This window comes from Podarcis vaucheri (genome assembly GCF_965113315.1).
Source record: "Podarcis vaucheri genome assembly, chromosome: 16".
NCBI classification, from domain to species: Eukaryota; Metazoa; Chordata; class Lepidosauria; order Squamata; family Lacertidae; genus Podarcis; species Podarcis vaucheri.
The window spans coordinates 11,327,731-11,349,206 of record NC_138754.1 but is presented as its reverse complement, the minus strand read 5'-3'; the positions used below and the strand labels follow the sequence as shown (position 1 = coordinate 11,349,206).

The following is a 21,476-nucleotide window of genomic DNA, read 5'->3' as shown; positions in this document are numbered from 1 at the left end:
CTGGTCCATACTGGGGGGGGGGGGAGACACCTATTCTACCTGTCCCACAGCTGGTCTTTTTATTGCCTGAAGCACACATGCCCTAATTGCAACCTTCCAGGGGCTGCATATTGGGGGTTTGGTGCGGGGCAGAGGCAAAAGTGGCTGCATTTGGAGGTTATATTCCAGCCAAGCAAAAGCCAGAGGATTCTACTTCTACCCACACCTCTCTCCACCCTCCTAGCAACATTATTCAAGCGCAAGGGCACACAAGGAGAGGGCCTGGAGGGGACAGTCCCCAAGGGCCACCTAGAGAAGGCCCGAGGGCCACTCCTGCCTGCAGAGGGCCAGGGCAGCCGCTCTTAACCAGGGAAGACAGCTCACTCTTTTCCTCTTTAATCCACGGACCATGTTTTTATTTCATTAAAAAAATCGGTTTATCAAAAACTGAGGCAAGGGACAGCAGCTACAGCGAGAGAGAACGAGGACTCCATAAATAGAATAAATAACTACACACCACTGCCAACAGCTAGAGCGATTGTGAGACGCACACCTGCGAAGAGGAAGAGGAAAGGGCCTTTTCTGAGGCCATGGGGTGGGGTAGGGTGGGGCACAGGTTGCAGGCTGGGACCAGCCCTAAGAGAGAGAAAAATGTGTGTGTGAATGTGTAGAGCTGGAAGAGGGCATTGTGTAATGTTAACTATATCACTATAACTTCCGTTCACAGGAAGTTTTACAATCTATCCCCTTTCCAGCTTATTTTTACTTTAAAAACCACCATGATTCAGCAGCTACAGAAAGTACAGGGCTGATCAAACCCCATTTCCAATGGTCCACATAGGCCTTTTTTCAGGCAAGGAAGGGAGCCCAAGGTGCTAGAAACAGCCTGGGAGGGCTGGGAGGCATCCAGCAGGCACCTTAGCCTATTTGGGATGGGGATTAGGGTACAAAAAATGGCACTACACCATTAAAAAGGGACCTCCTTGGGAAGGAATATATTGCACGACAGCCCAAAGTTGAGAAGTAGCCCCACTTTTGACCCAAAAATGAACCTAGGCCACCTTCATGCCATACATTTAAAGACCTATCATATTTTAAATGTCTCCCCCCAAATATTCATGGGAACTATTAAGGTGCTGAGAGTTGTGGGAATGCCCCCCTCTCTTCCCCCCATGGAGCTGAAATCCACAGTTCCCTGTGAAGAGGGATTGAAATCCCGTTCGTGAGGTGAAATAGGGACACCACAGCAACTCTCAGCACCCCAAACGAACCGCATTTCCCAGAATTCTTTGGGGGAAGCCATGACCACCAAAGTGGCACCTTAATGCTTTCAATGCGTTGTGTGAATGTGGCCCTAATCCTTGGACATTAAAAAAAGGGGGGATTTCTTGCTTGGCTCAGAATGATTAAATAGGTTCCAGCATCCATCTGCGTCCAGCTCCAGAAAACGTGAGAGGGGTTGGTTCAGAGAACTGCAGGAAGCAGCCATCTAGGTTTCAATTCGATTGGGTGGGTGGGTGGGGGAGACGGACGACGACGGGGACAGACCTCTCTCCTACCAAATGTTAGGTTCACCACCACCAGCACCTTGACTGGGCAGAGTTCCTCCTCTTAAGGAAGGAGGGTGCCAGAAAAATAGTGTTTGTATATGGACGTATTTCTTTCAACAAGTCTGGCTAAGCAGGAGATCCCGGCTTCGCCAGCCTTTTGAAGAAGGCACCCAGCAGCACCAGGCTGTGGAGTGCGGCTTCTCCAAACCAGGCAGGGAAGAGGCCTGCACCTTTCCACTGGGACGACATGAGCCCAAGGGCTTTTGCAGGAACGGCCTTTGCTTCTGAGGGAGCCTGGCACCAGCAACAGGATGGGGCTTGGTGGACGTGCCCTCCTTCACTTCAATCGTACGCAGCCACCTCTTCCCCCTGTTCTGTCCACTGCCTCCGACAAAATCCACCAGCACGCAAATGTCACAGCGGCTTAATGACCCCATTTAACGGTGCAGAACACCCCCAGGCCCCACAGTGAGAGTCAGCCCCAAAGCCAAGGGGGTATGGCTGCACAGCAGCGGGACCTAACTCTTCTGCAGAAAGTTGGTGGCACCTCTGAGGTAGGGCCAAAGTCTTTGGGAGGAGACAGCACTGCAGGTGGAACCAGGAGTCAACCGCTGAGGGATCAGAATGTGGAGTGTATTCCCGCCCCAGTGGAAATTTAACTACCATTTATTGCCCCTCCCCTCCATTGTCCAGTCCAGGTTTGTTGGGCCCTGGTGACCCAGCAGACACAGAAAAGGCAGCCCGATGGGCTTTGGCCACAGCCTGATTATTATTGCAACTCCTACGATTGGTTCTAGAGGCTTGAGGCTAGGCTGTGGTGCCTAGTGCCCACCGGCTTGGACTGCACCCGCCCTAGCCGGCGCTTCCTGGGCCAGTGTGATTGCTCATGGGCTTCTGGACCAGGGAGGCAGGGGTCTTGAAAAACTCTGCCTCCCCTCGCCCGGGTAGATGCTTCCCAGCATCCTCTGCTTCTTGCTTCACAGCTTCCGCACTGGGTGCCGCTGCCAGGACGACCGTTCTGATGATTCCTGGCCTGGCGCTGCCAGCCGCCGCGCGGGGGGACCCCGCCTCCCGCTCCGCCTTCCCCGCTGTGGGGCTGGTTTTCGTCTTCTCCGGTTTGGGAGCCCCCCGCTCTCCCGTCGCCGAATCCAGCAGGGCCTGGATGGTCCCGAAGGGCACTTCCCCCCAACCCATGGCCCGGGAGAGCTTGGCAAACGGAGTCTTGCGCAGCATCTCCTGGCGGAAGTCGTGGTTGCTGCCGCTCGGATAGTTCCTGCCGCCGAGGCTGGGGATTGAGCCCTTGCCGCCCCGGGTGGCCCGAGGGTTGGTGCCGATGTCGGCCGTGATGTTGGTGTACAGAGGTTGCAGTTCCTTGGAGAGGAGGGTGTACGAGAGGGAGTTCATCCCGTCCTGGGTCCAAGCCCGATGCGTCCGGATCAGCAGGTCAAACCTACAGGGTTGGGGAGAGACAGAGAGAGAGTGTGTATGTGCAAGGTCACATTTGTGCCATACATTTAAAGCACTCTTCTGCCACAGGTCCTGAAAGTGCTGTCCATGTAGAAAGACTGGGTCATTATAAAGAGAATAATAAATAATAATAAATTTTCTTTATATCCCGCCCTCCCCAGCCGAAGCGGGGCTCAGAGCGGCTAACAACAGTAAAACGATAAAACATTCTAAAATCATTTCATTATAAAATTAATTCCAATCAAATTAATGGCAACCATTGGGTTAGAAGTTCTGTGAGGATTGCCAAAGGAGGGAGTCAAAATAATAATAAATTAGTGGTTCTTAATTGATCGGGGATTCGGGAGTGCTGTATTGTATTATTTATGCAAATTGATTTTCTCTGGAGTTAAAGATCTGACCAGCACAAACCTTATTATGTTGAGCTCATATTTTGCACAATTTGTATACGGTATCTGTTTGATAATTGTGTGGTTTGCTATGCCTAATAAAGGATAAAGGTAAAGGGACCCCTGACCGTTAGGTCCAGTCGCGGACGACTCTGGGGTTGCAGCGCTCATCTTGCTTTATTGGCCGAGGGACCCAGCGTACAGCTTCCGGGTCATGTGGCCAGCATGACTAAGCCGCTTCTGGCAAACCAGAGCAGCGCATGGAAACGCCGTTTACCTTCCCGCCTCAGCAGTACCTATTTATCTACTTGCACTTTGACATGCTTTTGAACTGCTAGGTTGGCAGGAGATAAGGATAACTATATATAAAAAGATCTATGTTGGCTCCCAGGACCGTTTCTGAGCACAATTCAAAGTGTTGCTGCTGACATTTGAAGTCCTAAACTGGCTCGGCCCAGTATACCTGAAGGAGCATCTCCACTCCCATCATTCACCCACTGAGGTCCACCTGTGAGGGCTGGTTCCCTCCCTGCAAGAAGTGAGGTAACAGGGAACCAGGCAGAGGGCCTTCTCGGTAGTGGCCCCCCTACCTGTGGAACGCCCTCCCATCAGATGTCAAGGAGATAAACAACTACACAACATTTAGAAGACATCTGAAGGCAGCCCCGTTCAGGCAAGTTTTTGAAATTTAAAGTTTTATTATGTTTTTGTATATGATGGAAGCCGCCTAGAGTGGCTGGGGCAACCTGATGGACAGGTACAAATAATAAAATGATTATTCCTCCAACTGCAGGGTTTTTTTTGGGGGGTGGGAGGAGGGGGGAAGCAGCACACCTGTGTGGATTCTCCTCGTTGCCTTTATCTCCCTTATGCTTCACCATCTTGTAGTGGCCGACAGAGACAGGAGGCCGTGAGATCTTCATGCCGGCCAGGCGCACCCTGGGGACACAGAACAAGGAAGCCAAATTAAGATTTGCTAGCCCGGCCCTATTGTTAGCCACAGTGGAGCAGATGCCTCAGGCAACATGTTTAGGAGTGCAGAGAGTGGTGGTGGCAACAGAATGTCCACCGCCAACCCCCCTCCATTGGAGACCAGAGCTAGGTCTGCCACAGGCCTGTCACACAGCAAGCAAACAGCTCACTGGGATAGACTGTCACTATAAATGTTACACTGCTGCTGGAAGCATGGCAAAGGCTGTCCATTATCTACCAACTTAGACCTTGTCCACACCACACATTGAAAGCACCACGGCCACCCTTTCAACAGCCATGGCTTCCCCCAAAGAATTATGGGAACTGTAGTCTGTTAAGAGCCAGTGTGGTGTAGTGGTCAAGAGCGGTAGATTTGTAATCTGGGGAACCGGGTTCGCGTCTCCGCTCCTCCACATGCAGCTGCAGGGTGACCTAGGGCCAGTCACACTTCTTTGAAGTCTCTCATCCCCACTCACCTCACAGAGTGTTGTGGGAGAGGAAGGGAAAGGAGAATGTTAGCCGCTTTGAGATTCCTTCAGGTAGTGATAAAGCGGGATATCAAATCCAAACTCTTCAAACTCTTCTTAAGAGTGCTCAGCTCCCCCGACAGAGCTACAGTTCTCAAGAGTTCCTTGTGAAGCAGGACTGGTTATTAAATCACTCTGGGAGTTGTAGCAGTGGTCTCCCAACAACTCTCAGCACCCTTAACAAACTGCCGTTGGCAAGATCCTTTGTCAGGCGGGAAGCCATGACGGTTGACGTGGTACAAGAATGCTTGAAATGTATGGTCCAAGGTGCAGATGTGGCCAAATAAATGCACAGACACACGCAGTATGCAGCCTTAGGAACAGTGGGTGACGCTGTCTCATTGACAATGTTCGATAAGAGTCTACTGCTAGGCCTGCCAGCTTCTGTACACAGAATGGGGAGTTTGAGAAGGAAGAGAAGGGGACGCCATTTTGTTTCTAGCCTCAGGTGGCAAAATATATTGGGCCAGCGCTGTGGATTTATAGTCAGATGGGCTGTGGATTTATAGTCAGAGCTTGCCTGGGCAGCTCCCTAACAGAGACGTCGAACCTGCTCTGAGGTCAGGGACTCCTGACCAATCAGGAGGTGGGTAATGTGCATTGCTGCGCTAAACATCCTCCCTCTCTTTTAACGCCAACTCTTTTGTGCAGGGAATTTTCCAGAAGCAGAGCGTAGGCACGCCCTCACAGCCAATTCCCTCCTACCCCTACCCACTCGGGTCTCTCTCTTTCTCAAGCTTTTCCTTTATCTTCGCCCAAGGTTAAGCATTCCACTGCTGTTCCCTCGCAGCAGGAGGTGGAACAGTTGCCATGGCGACGCACAGTCCTAGTCAAATCCATTGAAGAGAGGCACAATTTGGGAGCCAAAATGCTTCCCTGGGCGAGCCTGTTGGAACCAAGTACCAATTTTATTAATCCTTTGTTATCCATGTCTCTTAGTTCCCTCTCCTCCTGCTTCCTGCCACCCCTCACTTGCAAATCTTAAGATTGTAACCTCCCTGGGGCTGGGATCCTGCCTCTTTCCCAGGGCTTATGCGGGGTTTTTTTTTTGCAAAGTGGTGATAGCGAACCTCAAGCCCAGGGTGGTTGTGAATGCGGCCCTCCAGGCTTCTCTATTTGGCCCTCAGAACTCTCTCCACAGGTCATACCTTGGCTGCAGTTACACTCTCTCTGAAGGAATAGGCATAGTCTTTCAGTACTTCTGGATCCATCAAGGCTCAAGTGGCCTTAGTGGCGCTGAGTGCCTTCCATCAGCTTCAGCTGCTGGCATCCGTCTCTGGACAGGGACAGCCTAATTCTGTCGCCTGTGCTCTGGTAACCTCAGAGCTGGACTACTGCAATGTGTTACACAGGGGGCTGCCTTTGAAGACCATTCGGAAACTGCAGCTGGTGCAGAATTCGGAGGCCAAATTGCTGACTGGGGCAGGACAGTCTGAACGAATAGTACCAGTTCTGGCACGATCGTCCTGGCTGCCAATTGGTTTCCATGCAAAATTGAAAGTGCAGGTTTTGACCTTTACAGACTTCTGTGGCTCAAGACCCCAATACCTCAAGGACCGCCTCTCTCTTCCCACGTGAACTGAGCCGGACCCTGCAAACATCATCTGCAGTCCTTCTTCGTGTGCCCCCTCCGCAGGAGGTTCAGAAGGTGGCAACACAATATTGGGTCTTTTTTGGGGTGGCCCCATGCTTGCAGAATGCTCTTTCCAGAGGGGCATCTCTTTATTTTTAGGCACCAGGTACCCTGGCTTTTGGCCCTTAATTTGAAGAATAGCATTGTGGCCTCTTTGAATGAGGTGGGATCGCTAAGTCGTGCTCTGCTTTATCCGTTTAGTGGTACTTTTTGGATTTTTACTGGATGTTCCTAATCGGTTTTAATGTAAGTTGCTTTAGGTTCCCCTGTGAGAAAAGGAACTAACAAATGAAATAAATAAAGACTACGCCTCACTGCCCTGCTCTACACCCTCCTTGAATATAAAGCTACAATTTCCAAAGTTATTTAGCCATCCATCTTTCTTCTCAGGGAACTCTGGGAACTGTAGTTCTCAGAGAACAGGGTTCTCCGAACAACACTCAGCTCCCTTAACAAACTACACTTCCCAGGATTCTTTGGGAATTGACAGTTTAAAGTGGTGTCATAGTGCTTTAAATGTATGGGGCAGGTGTGGAACAATTCCTAGTAAGTAGCTCACAAGTGTGCTAAACCCAGGTTGGTGAGGTGTTAGGTACTCAAATTCTAATGTCTGCAGGGATAGAATAGGTTTTTCTTCTGGTGCCCCATTAGATAATTCTTTTATCACCTCAAAAATTCTGGACATGCATTCTTTGGGATCAAATACGCAAAATTAAAGCTCCACATCTGTTCCTTACAAGAGCATAGATCTTTGGATTATATCCAAAGCTAGTTCTATTCAGAATAGACCCAATGAAGTTAAAAAACATGGATAATCTCCATGAATTTTGACCCCGAGTAAAACTAAGTTGGGCTCAACCCTCAGAAAACATTTATAGCCCCGCCTTTCCATTAAAAATCTCATTGTTCTGTGCAGTTTCCCTTTCCACCTTCTCTCACCATTGCTGAGCTGACCCAACAATATCTCACAAGAGACACCCCACCCCCAGTGTTGGAGCATTTGTGAACATCCCATGGCATCACAGATGTTCAATTCGCCAACAAGTTCAAACCCTAATGCAACAAACACATGGGACTACTGAGCTGGGCGCGTCATCAGGCTTGCTGCAATTTTCTCACCTTACCTGAATGCTGCAGCCCAAACCGCCACAGCCTGCGTGGGAAAAATGAGCATGCAAGGATCCGACAGCGTGCACAAGGCAGGGTGGAAGAAAGAGATAAAAAGAGATGATAATGAAGGCGATGAGAAGGAAAACAGCACTCCAGTTGCAGAGTGGGAAGAAGGGAGTGGAACAAACAGAGGCTGGGTGGGGAAATCAGTGCTCCAATAATCTCCGAGTCTTGCAACAGGCAGAGAAAACTACAATACCAAAGAGTGTAAATCTACCAGCTGCAGCTACTCTTTCCACTGCCCATTTTTAACCTAAAAACCATGGCTACACTTATGCCACAGTTCTTCTCAATTGCAGGAAAAAAAGCAGGAAGAATGATTATCTTGCCTGGAATTTAGGAATCTGAGCTGCTTCTACCACTTTTTATTTCTTTCTCTTTCTCTCTCTCTTTTTTAAAAAAAACAACAAGTTTCTAGTCCTTTTTAAGTTGGTAGAGTTGCCAAAGGCATCCAGGATCCTGTTCTCTCAGCAGCTAACCAAAGCCGACAGGAAACCTGCAAGCAGGAACCGAGTGCAACAGCAGGCCTTAAAAAAAACAAACCCATTAATTTTGTCCAATCCTATTTTAAAGCCACCAAGTTGCTGGTCATCACTGCCTCCTGCAGGAGAGAGCGCCATCATTTAACTACGCACTCCTGTGGTTTCCGGAGACTGGCGTGCAAGGTTACCAACAGGGTTTGAACTGCAGAATCCTAGAATTGTAGAGTCGGAAGAAACCCTGAGATCATCCAGTCTGACCCTGCTGCAATGCAGGAATATACAGTCGTCCCATACCGGGACCGAACCTGCAACCTTGGCGTTATCAGGACCATGCTCTAAACAACTGAATGAACCACCGCCAACCCCTCAGCTACAGTTCCCGCCGAGTCAGGTGCCAAAACGAAAAGAGCAATGCATATTGTAAGCGAGTGGGCGAAATGGTTGCAGGTCGGAATGCAGAGGGCGAAGAGACAACGGCCACCACAGAAAGAGAGGGGTGAACGAGGGACACTCACCTCGTGGCGATGTCGTCGTCCTCGCCTCCCCAGCCCCAGTACTCGTTGGGGAAGCCGTTGATCTTTAGGTACTGGTCCGGGGTAAGGGCCGACACACCGCCAAAGTACTGCGAATATGGGAGGCTGGAGTGGGAAAGGGGCAGAAGAGAAAATGGAGAGAAAGGCCACCATTGTTAGTCGTTTTAAGTGACGCTGGGAAACCCCTGCACTAGATATTTCAGAGACACAGGGGTGGGAAAGGCTCTTGACACAAATTTGCAAAGCATTTGCTGTTTCGCATGTGCTAGTGTGCTGCACATAGATGGAAAGTCTAACCCCAAATCAAACTTAATTCATATATGGCCCACTTGGCAATGATGGGAAATTACATTTGGGTGTAATTTGCATATTTTTTTAAACTGATTCTATGAATTTAATGAAATGGAGTGAGTGCGCTCTGAGTGCTGCCTTCAAAACACAAGAGCCTTTTTGAGGAGGAGTATCAGGACCCGATTATGTTTTCTGCTCGTGTTTTGAAATAGCCCAGAAATGGTGAAAGCTAGAACACTGAACAGTCTGCACAGATTTCGGCCAATTTCATTGTCTGGAAAAACCAACTAGGGTGGTTAAAAAGGCTCCAGGAAAGTCAAGGCAAGGATCATTTCCTTACTGATTGGTTTCCCTTTATTCAAAATATGTTAATAGTTCTAATCAAACAAGGAAACCACCTCACAAACACAGCCAGCTCTGAAGAGACAATAATTTCAGTATTTGGCACTCACTTTTTCTCTTTTTCTTTGGAAACCTGTTGGATTCTGCGCTTGTTTTTGCATTTTCTAATGTTTATACGTTCGTTCTGCTCTTGTTACGTGCTATATAAAAATTAATACATATATTTTTTTCCAAAAAAAGTAACACCATGGAGCCAGCCCTGAAGACAACCACCCACCCACCACAAAGCATGGTGCGATCAGTCCCACCCTCCCCTATCCCTGCCTTCTCACTTGTAGCCAAACTTGTTCATGGCGACAGAGACGTGCTTGGGACTCCACGGGTCGCAGATGTAGAGATTGTGGTCGTTCTCGGGAATGAGGTCAACATCGTGGAGGAAGAGGCAGTTCCACTCCTCATCCTTTAGGGCTTCCTTCACGCCCACATTCAGCAGCTTGGCCCGGTTGAAAGTCGCATTGCCAGCCTACGGAGAAGCAGGGTTGAGTGGGAAGAAGTGGCAACAGGGAAAGGAGCAAGACTCACGAGGCCCAGCCCTGTCACAAGGCAACTGCACCGAGGGCCTTCTGGTGGTTCCCTCACTGCGAGAAGCCAAGTTACAGGAAACCAGGCAGAGGGCCTTCTTGGTAGTGGCGCCTGCCCTGTGGAACGCCCTCAAAGAGAACAACAACTACCAGACTTTAAGAAGACATCTGAAGGCAGCCCTGTTTAGGGAAGCTTTTAATGTTTGATGCATTACTGTATTTTAATATTTTGTTGGAAGCCGCCCAGAGTGGCTGGGGAAGCCCAGCCAGATGGGCGGGGTATACATAACAAATTATTATTATTATATTATTGTCAGCAGTGCTAGAAACTCAGAGATATAAGCTCAGTGCCAAATGACTCCTTACAACAAGGTTACAGTCGGCGGAACAGAAGTTTTAGTTGCCATTTTGTGAGGAGATACGACTTTAAAGTCTGTCTTTTCAAATGATGGACTGACTGTGTTTGATTCTCAGTTAAACATCTGGCTAGTTCAGATGGCCACCTTGAGGTTGGTTAAGAGCTCTGAGAACTTAAAGAAGAAAAGTCACTTGATCTAGGGAGAGTCCACATATATATCGGCCTATTCCAACCTTTTCTTAATGGTGACTGCTCCTGCTCAGCCTGCCCAGAAAAAGCATTTTGGTTCCCAAAATTCATTCCGATTGTGGAGATAAAATATAACTGGTAGAATTCCACAGGGCGGTGTATCAGCATGTGAAAGCAGCCAAGCTCCAACAATCCCCAGATGGTGGAGATGTCAGGCGCCGTCCTGGTGCCCGGGCATCTTCACTTGGTCACAAGTGGTCAAAAGCTGGGCGCAAAATTTGCATGGCACCTTTGAGTCCTGAGGGCCAGACCTCTGGCAGCTGCTTTGGGCCTGACGTTCCCCCACCCAGGGCCGGATTTAGGTTTGATGAGGCCCTAAGCTACTGAAGGTAATGGGGCCCTTTATATGTCCAGCTGTGCTTTGCCAGCAACAAATTGTTGCTGTTTTTTGTGTTGAATATATGCCATATATATATATGATATACAGTGGTACCTCGGATTAAGAACTCAATTCGTTCTGAAGATCCGTTCTTAACCTGAAACTGTTCTTAACCTGAAGCACCACTTTAGCTAATGGGACCTCCCGCTGCCGCCGCACCGCTGGAGCACGATTTCTGTTCTCATCCTGAAGCAAAGTTCTTAACCCAAGGTACTATTTCTGAGTTAGCAGAGTCTGTAACCCGAGGTACCACTGTATATGATATTTTAGGGAGCAGGCGGGACCCATTACTTACATCATAGGAGCCTTCACAAAACAAAACTCTGTTGCTGCATGTGGGTTTTATTTTATTTGTTTTTTATCTTATCTTTTGGAAATGTACATCCAGGTTTTTTCCCTTTAACTTTTTTGGGGCCCCCCAAGAGAGTGGGGCCCTAAGCTATATGTAAATCCGGCACTGCCCCCGCCCGAGTTGCATTGAATTAATCTCTCTTTCACACGCACACAAATCCCAAACCAACGCACCTGATGGACCACATAGATCCCATACTGCAGCTGCTGGCGCTGGAGGAAGGGGTGTAAGTAGTAGAGCAAGTGGCGCAGGTGCGTCTCCCGGTTGCGGTGCGGGATGATGACGGCTGTCCGGGAGCGTGGCTCGCAGGCGGAAGGGCGGTACCTGCCCCCAAGGCCCACCGCCGGGTTCTTCTCTTGGATCTGCTCCAGATTCGGCACCTGGCTGAAGCTCACTGTCAGGGGGCCAACTGAGATGAGAGTCGGTAGGGTGAGAGGAGAACAAGAACAGAATCAAAAATTCACATGCAGGCACTGGCCTCTTTCAACGAGAGCTACTTGCCTCATCTCTCTGATGCAGCGTTCCAAAAAGCCCCAAAGAATCTGCCCAAGTTTCTAGTCTTCATGAGGCCTGCATGAATACCCGACATGAAGGCCTCTATCTAAATATCTCTCACCCCACCAGAGGCAGGGAGCTAAACTAACCTTTCCTTCCATGGCACGGGGAGACTCTGTGCGTGTCAGGTGTGGCGACAAAGTTTTAAGCTGTAAGCAGGATTTCCCAGAAAAACGGAACGAGAGATGAGCACGCAAAGGCAAGGATAACAAGCTGTTAGGAGCAAATGTTGCTTTGTCCCCACGCCAAGGACATCTGGGTCAGGGATAATCCCACAAGACTGGAGAGAAGCACCCTCAACATCTTTCCTTTATAATAAAATAAGTCAGCGCAATATGGATTGGGAGTTGCTGCTCTTGATATGATGGCAGGAGCCCCAGGTGGACAATGTGACGAGTTAGGAGCACGGGAAGCGCACTTTAAACTGAGTCAGACCCACTGGTCCATCTAGCTCAGCGCTGCCTGCACTGGCTGGCAGCAGCTCTTTGGGGTTTCAGATGGTGGACATTCCCAGCCCTGTCTGGAGAGGCCGGGATTGAACCTGGGACCTGCTGCATGCAAAGGTGATGCCCTGCCACTGAGCTATGGCCCTTCTGGCTCCCTGCGCCACTGGAGCCGCCATCACTAGAGGAGGCATCTGTGGGCATCTCAAGCCAAGGGACCATCACCACAGGCCAGCATCCTCCAGGCCCAAAGAAGTCATGTGACACTGGGCAGCCAATCCTGTGTCGCTACCCACTATAAAAGGGTTCCAGGCCTGCCACCCTCTTCCTAATCCAGGCCGTTCGGCTGAGGGAGGTGGCCAGGTCTTCTCTCTTGCCTTCTGTTCCACATCCATACTATAAATATAAAGGACTATGACACCACTTTAACCTGTCACGGCTTGCCCCCAAAGAATCCTAAACCAACTGTCATTTGTTAAACGTGCTGGAAGTACGAGACACTCCCAAGTCCCTCCAAAGCTACAATGCCCTGAATTCCCTAGGGAAAGGAATTGGTTGTTAAACTACTCTTGGAATCACAGCTCTGCGAGCGACTCGAAATTGTTTTATGTATGAACATGTGGACTCGTTGAAATTAGTGGAGCCAAGTTGGTCATCTCCATTAATTTCAACTCTGAGTAGAACTTGGCTGTTTATGGTAAAAACACTGAGGTTTTGTTTTTTGTTTTTACTTCCGGGTTGGCGCCATCGCGAATGGCGGACTCTCTCCAAGCTCCGGAGGGAGTCGGCTCGGCAGGGGCTGGGTCCTACCGCGCCGGCGACGCGGGGACCCTTAAAAACCACGGGCACGGAGCCCGTGGACATGGTGACTCGGCTGGCACCATTAGCGCCCTCCCGACTCGTGAAGGAGCCTTTTTAAAGGCTACGGATCGGGTGCCAGGGAGTGGCGTGGTGCTGTGAGTCTTCTGCTTCCCCTGCCGAGTGCAGCCGCATGCCATTCGATGGAGAGCGCTGGCTTCTTCCTTTGGAAATTTGGACAATTGGCGACAACCCGTGAGTAATTGGGTAACCGGGTACAAAAGGAGAAAAAAAAGGATTTTTTTTCGGATTCGGTACGAGCGGGGGGGATCTAAAAAGGAAGTCAGTCCCCCCCCTGATTGTAAACATGCTAAAACAAGGACTGGGAAACCAAGATCGATTCAGAAGCTTATTGATGACAATTATTAACTCCACGATGGGAAACTACAAGAATTGTGCTGGAGGAGAAGAGTTGAGGGTGAGAGGAAAAGGCAACCCCCCCCCCCGGGAACCGGGGTGATTCGGAGAGCCTGGCGAAGAGAGACGGAGGATTTGACAGCTGTCAAAGGAGCTGTCAAAGCTAGAGAATATAAAGAGGACTTTGTTACAAGTATTTTGCTGGCTAATTTTGTTACAATTTGATACAATATGGATACAAACTGTCGGGGAAAAAGAAATAACAATTTGACTTTTGGATTAGAGGATACAAAGTTATTGCAATCCCCCTAGAGGGGTTTTGGGACATTACAAGTGTCGTATGTGGAAAATTACTCTGGGATGTGTATAGGTCTTATCTCCTGGGAAAGCTGTAAAACTGAAACATTATTTTGTCTACAGAGGTGACCATAATACAATAGAATCTTCTATTGAAGCAAGGAAGGAACTGGACGTAAGTCTATGTCCCTGAATAACAAACCTCTGTAGAGGCACTAAATTTTGGAACAAGAATGGTTTAACAGCTGAACAAGACAGAAACCTGAGAAAGTAAGAAATAAAAGAGCAAAGAACTAACTACGACACGGAAAGAACAACGGGTGGAGCAACAAATGATTAAGTAAAATTAAAGGCCTCTATTAGACTGGATTTTTGAAGTTAAATATTATTAAAACAACCAAATCTAAAGAAACCGGCAAGATGGACTGAGAAAAATTTGGCTGTGGACTTAAGATCTCCAAGCCGACAACATACAGATAGATGGACATGGGGAATCTAAACCGGGGAAGGGAGGGGGAATCTTAGAATCCAAAGGCTATGTAACCAATCTATCGAACTTTTCTATATTTTCTATCGTATATTCTTTATAACTTTGATCTTACACGTTTTTGTTTTTTTCTTTCTAAGAAAGGGGGAACTCGTGGAAGGAAAAGAGAGATGATCTTGGGGGGAAAATCTTGTTCTATTATAAGATGAGGAGTGATGTTAAGATTGTGTAAATTTAAATTGGCTTATGAGTAAAATATATTAGGTTTAAACTGGGAATGAGAGCTTGTGGAACCAACTTAGGGAAAGGGGAATACAGCCGGGTGGGGAAGGAGGGAGTCCCAGAAAGAAGGTTATGAAAAGAATGGTCTAAACATGTTTTTCTTTTTTCTTTCTTTATTCTATTTTTTTATTTTTCTTATTCTGTTATAATTGGAAATTTCAATAAATATGATTATAAAAAAAAACACTGAAGTTTTTTTTACCCTCAGGTGTGTAAATTTTAGGAAATAAAAAAATAAGCTTCATACAACCCTACGTTCCTAGAGCTTCACTACCAAAACTCTGTTGCTATATATAATCATGCAAGGTATCATTTTGGCACTATTAACATTCTTACTGTTAGCTCTGTTTTTAACCTTAAAACTATTTTCCTGGATATTCTGGGCTTTTGCTTTAAGGCTGGCGTTCAAAATATATCTTCTGCCTTTTACTTTTCTATTGACTTTTGGAAGTTGTGTGTTTCTTGAAACCATCCTGGCACAAGTAGATGGGTTGCTATATTATCTTTTTCCTATTAGACTGCACTGTCAGCTTAGATCTGAAGTAGCTAACAAGGCACCCATTATGGTGCCATCAGTTTCCCCAACCCCCCTCCTATTCTCTTTAAAAAAAATAAAACAAGGGAGGGTGGCCTGCTTATCTGTTGGTCTGCAGTCCATGTAAGTGCATGTAAAAAAGTGCATGTAAGCATTTTGCCTCTTTGGATGTGTGTGAGAGACTCACCGGTTTTTCCACCTGTGAAATGGGTACTTTGTGGTGGCCAGAAGTTTCTTAGATTTCCAAATGTTCCCCTGGGCCCCCAAAAGTTGAGGATTCCTGGCCTAAGTTAAAAATATAGATTGCGATCCTATACACACCCCAGGAGAAAGTGCTGCTGAATCCAGTAGGACTGAGTTCTGGAAATTGTGATGCAAATGATGCATTTTTACTGACATGCCAGGGACCACCTGACTGACGCTCGCAGTCCACTGGCAATCTGTGGACCACAGTTTCAGAACCCTTGCCTTAAATCACGTCTAGGGAACCTGTGGACCCTCCAGATGTTGCTGGACTCCAGCTCCCATCAGCCCAAGCCAGCATGGCCAATGGTGAGGCATGATGGGACTCATAGTTCAGAAACATCTAGAGGGCCACCTTGGAGGAGTGGTAACATTCATTTGCTCAAATTACTGTTGTAATTAGTACACAATTATACTGTGTACTACAGTACACAGTTAAACCACAGAGCCTAGGACTTGCTGATCAGAAGGTCGGTGGTTCGAATCCCCGTGATGGGGTGAGCTCCCGTTGCTCGGTCCCTGCTCCTGCCAACCTAGCAGTTCGAAAGCACGTCAAAGTGCAAGTAGATAAATAGGTACCGCTCCAGCGGGAAGGTAAACGGCGTTTCCGTGCACTGCTCTGGTTTGCCAGAAGCAGCTTAGTCATGCTGGCCACATGACCCGGAAGCTGTACGCCTGCCAGTAAGCGAGATGAGCGCCACAACTCTAGAGTTGGTCATGACTGGACCTAATGGTCAGGGGTCCCTTTACCTTTATACTGTGTACTGGCAGGGCTGTCAGTTTGCATGCCATTTTTACAGAGTGCAGAACGACAAGCCCCTGCCCCAAGGAGCTTACAGTCTCAACATCTAACAAAGGGGAAAAGAAGCAACGAGTAGCACGGAAATCACAGACAATGGACAGGTACTGGGGCATGCTTGAAAATCCTGCCCACACATCCCTGGAAGATCAGCCCCACTGCACTCAATGAACTGACACGTGAGTAGACAAACACAGGGTTAAACTGTTCATTGCAACTGGGAAGGGAGTGGGGAACATTTCCCAGCCCAGTGACTACACTCTGTTCTTGGCTACCTCTTGAGGGCCGCATGCCAGTGGTGGGTGGAGAAACACACAATAATTTCATCCTTGTGCAACAGGCTAGCTTCTGCACCTGCTCTCTCACGCCCTTCTCCATCCACCCTCCAGATAAGCAAGAGGCAGAGTTCAACAGGACCAAAACCGCAAGGAAGGTGCAAAGCAGGGTGGGTGAGGGGTGTGGCCTGGGGAGAGTTGTAAGGGCCGTTCAGAGAGGCCCGAAGGGCCATATTTGGCCTCTAAAGATGGGATTTCCCTCCTGCGATAGGAATTCCACAGGAAAAGTGATCAAGCTCATACACAGCAATACGAAACTGCTCCTTCAGCAACTTTGAAAAGGCTCAGCCACTTAATGGGGTGCCATGTGATCTAATAATTAAACATTTACCCAGGCCTAAGCAGCAGACAAAGAAACTACCAGGCATAAAGCTGTGATAACCGCCTTATCTTATTTATTTTTTAAGTGGCTTTGAGAGACTTTGTAATCTTGCATACACCCACCCACATTTTGCGTCTGGGTTTTAATCCGGCAATACTGAGCTTTCATGGGAATAGTTTTCTCTGCGGCCTTCGATAACCTAAAACATTTTGGAAAACAAAGTGGAGGACTTTTTCCAGCCTGAGGGCCACGCTCCCTCGTGGGTAATATTCTGGAGGCCACATGCCAGTGCAGGACAGAGCTAGAGGCAAAAGTGTCAGGACAACAAATGCAGCTCTTAATTTTCCACTGTAGGCTTCATTGCAGCCATGCAAAAGGCCTCCTCTGCACTGCAGATTTAAAGCAGCGCAATACAACTTGGAAACTGTGGTTTGTTAGGGGTGCTGAGAGTTGTTAGCAGACCCCTGTTCTCCACCCACCCAGAGCTACAATTTCCAGAGTGGTTTAACAGTTAATTCCTGTTCCCAGGAAACTCTGGGAACTGTAGCTCTGTGAGGGGCATAGGAGGGGTTCCTAACAACTCTCAGCTCGCTTAGCAAATGGCAGATCCCAGGATGCAATGGGGGAAGCCATGACAGTTTAAAGTGGCATAATAGTGCCTTACATGTACAGTGGTACCTCGGGTTAAGTACTTAATTCGTTCTGGAGATCCATTCTTAACCTGAAACTGTTCTTAACCTGAAGCACCACTTTAGCTAATGGGGCCTCCTGCTGCCACCGCGCCGCCTGAGCACGATTTCCGTTCTCATCCTGAAGCAAAGTTCTTAACCCAAGGTACTATTTCTGGGTTAGCAGAGTCTGTAACCTGAACCTGAAGCGTATGTAACCCGAGGTACCACTGTATTGCACAGAAGTGGCCAAAGTCAGCATTTTTCCTCATGCACACACAAACCTCTCTCCATGCAGGTAAGCAGAAGGCATTGTTACAGTTCAAGAGCGAACGCACGCAAGGAGGGCATGGAGCAGGCAGGGCTGGTGTGGTGTGCAACTTGGAGAGAGTAGCAAGGGCCAGAGAGAGACACATGAAGGGCCACATTCAGCCCCTGGGCGCAACATTCCCCATCACTATTTTAAAGCCAAGTGATTCTCTGTATTCTAGGGCAAGGGAGACTCTCAAGCCCCTTGTATGTCGGAACCCACATTGAACCACCCCTCACCCTGCCGTTTTGACCTCCACACTGAGCAACGTGGTCACAGGCCCAACTCACTGAGGTATGGCGACCGCTCCGGGCAGTAGGGCAGAGACTGGGTGGGGCTCCCATAGCGGGGCTGCTGAGGCAGGAGGCTGAGGTTGGTGTAGACGTCGTGGGTCCGGGAGTAGTCGAAGGACGGGTTGGCGTCGTGCCCAAATATCGAGGCCAAGTTCCGGAAGCCACCAAAGGAGAAATAAGCCATGAAGGCAAACTGGAAGCCAATGAGGAGAGCCAAAGTGCAGGGCCGATCCAGGAGCCTTCGGAGCATGGTGGGGTGGGGGGGCAAGGTCTTCTCCCTGGGCCTCAGAAGGACAGCAGTCGCACCTGCAAGAAGGTAGGAGAGCACATCTCTGAAGACCCGTTCCTGGGGAGCAGCAGGGGGAGAGGGGTGAGGCTCAGGGGCAGGTCATCTGCTTGGCATGCAGAAGGTCCCAGGTCCTTGCCTCTCCTCCTTGCCTTCAGGCTCTTGGCCTGCTGAAGATGATGGAAACAAAGTAGGGAGGGCAAGCATGGTGGAATGGTGAGAATGTATTTTAATACTTTGTTGGATGCTGCCCAGGGTGGAGTGGAGACCCAGCCAGATGGGCGGGGTATAAACAATAAATTATTATTATGTCACACTCAGCCATGAAGTTCACTGGGTGACCTTGAGGCCGGTCACCATCTCTCAGCCATAGCTTACCTCACACGGTTGTTGTGAGCTTAAAATGGGGAGAGGGAGAACCATGTACGCCCCTCTTGAAGGAGAGGTGGGACAATTTTTTTTTTTGAAATAAATAGAGTTGGAAGAGCCCTGAGGGTCATTTAGTCCAATTTCTTGCATTGCAATTGAGAGTCCCATGGACTGCAAGAAGATCAAACCTATCCATTCTGAAGGAAATCAGCCCTGAGGGCTCACTGGAAGGACAGATCGTGAAGCTGAGGCTCCAATACTTTGGCCACCTCATGAGAAGAGAAGACTCCCTGGAAAAGACCCTGATGCTAGGAAAGATGGAGGGCACAAGGAGAAGGGGACGACAGAGGACGAGATGGTTGGATAGTGTTCTCGAAGCTACCAGCATGAGTTTGACCAAACTGCGGGAGGCAGTGGAAGACTGGAGTGCCTGGCGTGCTCTGGTCCAGGGGGTCACGAAGAGGAGGACACAACTAAACGACTAAACAACAACAACTTGCATTGCAGGGGTTGGACTGCATGACGCTTGGGGTCCCTTCCAACTCTACAACTCTTTTCTATGAAATAACATTATGGACTAGCAACCTGTTGGCAAGGCCAAATGAAAAAAATGATTAACCAACCTCAGAAATCTTCAGTGGACCGACAGCCTTGCTGTTACTTTATACGTAATTTGCTATTGTTATAATTTTTGATTTTAACAATAGAAACTGGCAACAAGGCATCAGGTTTCCTTTTCTCCCCCTTACAGGCAGCGTCGAGAGACGGCTTTGCAGCAGGACAAAAGAGAACTGGCGAGCGCTCACACACACGCACCAGCATTCCCGAAGAGAACCTGACCAACCCCGAGGCACCACGCTGCCCAAACCTGTCTCAGTTTCCTGCAAACTGAAACCTGCGACTTTTACCAATTAGGGGGAGCAGATAAAGTGCACAGGCCAAAAAATTGATATTTCGCCCCATTCTTCTCTGGGAGCCCCAGGAGCTTGGGGCAGTGCACATGGTTCGCCCATCAGCCCCCAGATTACCCTCACTGTGACCTTGTGAAGAAGGTTAGGCAGCGAAAGAGAGAATATGAACACTGTGCAACTGGTTCAAAGTCACCCGGTGTGGTGGGTTGTGGCGTTCAGCTGTCCCTGGTCCAAGTCCAACCCCTATATTTATGAATAAAAAGGTTTGCATAGGTACATAAGAACCAGGCCAATGTCCTATCTGGTCCAGCGTCCTATTAAAGCCACCAGGGTTAGTAGCCTTCAACACCTGATGAGGGAGCAGTTCCATAGTTTAACTTCGTACCGCATCCTGCACTAAGAAATTGGCACTAACCGCATTGGCACTAAGAAATAAACTGGACTCTCACATGCAATGTTCCCGAGCAAAGGCTTAGTTTAAGGTTAAAACAGTTGCATGCAAAGCTACACAGATATCACAGTTCCACGTATGCACGTAACAGTTTGGGGTGCAAAATCCAATTTCAAAAAGGGGTGTTTGTGTGTTACGAAACTGAGATTCTAGACCTCGTGTTTCCAGAGATATGCTAGAAGAGCACTTTGGGAAATGTCCGAAAGCTGGCAAAATAAGGTTGGAAGTGGCAGAGCACAGGGCTTCCATTCCCTGCATAATCTCCAGATTATCGAAAGCATAATATGTCATACGTCATCTTCAAAGTGTCAGAGTAAGCCGTGCAACAAAGACACAGTTTCATCTGTATTTGGTCCTAGGAAACTGACTGAGGGGAGGAGAAATCCTCTGGGAGCAGCATAAACTAGGCATGGCAACATTTTAGCACTGTTTTTACCCACCACCATGTCTTATCCCCCTTACTTGAACAGCCAACAAGAAAGGAATAGACCTGTGTAACTCAAAAGCTGGCGCAGCTCATTTTGAACGCAGCAGGTTCAAGTAAGAACTCTCCATCTTGGAGCTGCCTGGTTCCCCTGCTCCTTTCCCCATCCCCATCCCACCCTTTTCCTCGGACATCCCGCAGGAAATTAAAGAGCCCTGAGTAACTCAAAAGGTAGCACACTTCCATCTGAACACAGCTGGATCCAGCAACTTTCCTTTCCTCCCTGACCTGCTTTCACCTGTATATAATCCTGGCGCGACCGACTCACCTGTCCTCCACCGGGTCCTTTCCCAATCTCTGCTCTGAGCAACCACCTCCTTATAAAAGCCTCGCCTTTTAAATCCCAGCGGGATACAGATATGGATATCGCACACACATATCTAATTATTTCGCAACGGAAGCACCAATTCCATCCTGCCGCTAAAAATCTGGGATGATCTCTACGGCTAAAGCTCAGTTGGCAAGGGAGGGGGATGGAGCCCAAGCCGAGCCCCTCCCCCAACCTCTCCCCTTCAGGATCCCTTTCCCAATCCAATCCCCATAGAAACGCCGGGAGGGGGGGGAGGAGGGCGCGGGGGTTTGCAAGAGGCGCCCCCCGCCTCCCTCGCCCAGGTGCAAGGCTCAGCGCTACCCTGGAGCCCAGGTGTCCCCTGCTCGCCGGGTGGAAGAGCCTCTCCCAGAGGCGCCCACCCTTCCTGCAAACAGCGCACCCACCTCGGCCCCCAAGGGTGCGCGCCTGCCCTCCCGCACCTCCTGCCCCGCCCTTGCTCACCTGGGTGCTGGGAGCCCTCCGCGCCAGGAACGCCCGGCTCTTAACCCCACCCCAGAATCAGAAACACCGCCGCCGCCGCCATCTTCAGTAGGTAAAAGGGAAAAAAAAAAGAGGGGGGGGAAAATGGAATTAAGGGGCGGGATGCTTTGGGGAGGGGGATAAGAG

General features: G+C 49.0%; 1 protein-coding gene across 6 annotated transcripts; it reads right to left on the bottom strand.

The window, feature by feature from the left end:
• Positions 1–365: 365 nt before the first annotated feature.
• B4GALT3 (beta-1,4-galactosyltransferase 3) lies at positions 366–21,426 on the bottom strand. Of its 6 annotated transcripts, XM_082202315.1 has the most exons (8): positions 21,322–21,401; positions 18,464–18,497; positions 18,036–18,344; positions 11,428–11,663; positions 9,668–9,858; positions 8,685–8,807; positions 4,220–4,324; positions 366–2,979 (listed from the first exon to the last, which is right to left on the bottom strand). In XM_082202315.1, exons 3-8 carry the CDS (start codon positions 18,286–18,288, stop codon positions 2,382–2,384), a joined length of 1,506 nt encoding a protein of 501 aa, XP_082058441.1. In that variant the 5' UTR covers positions 18,289–18,344; positions 18,464–18,497; positions 21,322–21,401; the 3' UTR covers positions 366–2,381. The 6 variants fall into 6 exon arrangements, with proteins under 6 accessions (XP_082058441.1, XP_082058440.1, XP_082058442.1 ...); XM_082202314.1 differs by lacking the exon at positions 18,464–18,497 and having other exon boundaries at positions 21,312–21,426; XM_082202316.1 differs by lacking the exon at positions 18,464–18,497 and having other exon boundaries at positions 18,036–18,347; positions 21,322–21,407.
• Positions 21,427–21,476: the final 50 nt, after the last annotated feature.

Excerpts from the sequence above, each read along its gene's own strand:
- B4GALT3 (XM_082202314.1), bottom strand. The coding sequence starts at position 18,288 with ATGCTCCGAAGGCTCCTGGATCGGCCCTGCACTTTGGCTCTCCTCATT. Across the intron at positions 9,859-11,427 it reads GGATCTATGTGGTCCATCAG|GCTGGCAATGCGACTTTCAA; the intron begins GTGCGTTGGTTT and ends GCTTCTCCGTAG. Across the intron at positions 8,808-9,667 it reads ATGAACAAGTTTGGCTACAA|CCTCCCATATTCGCAGTACT; the intron begins GTGAGAAGGCAG and ends TTCCCACTCCAG.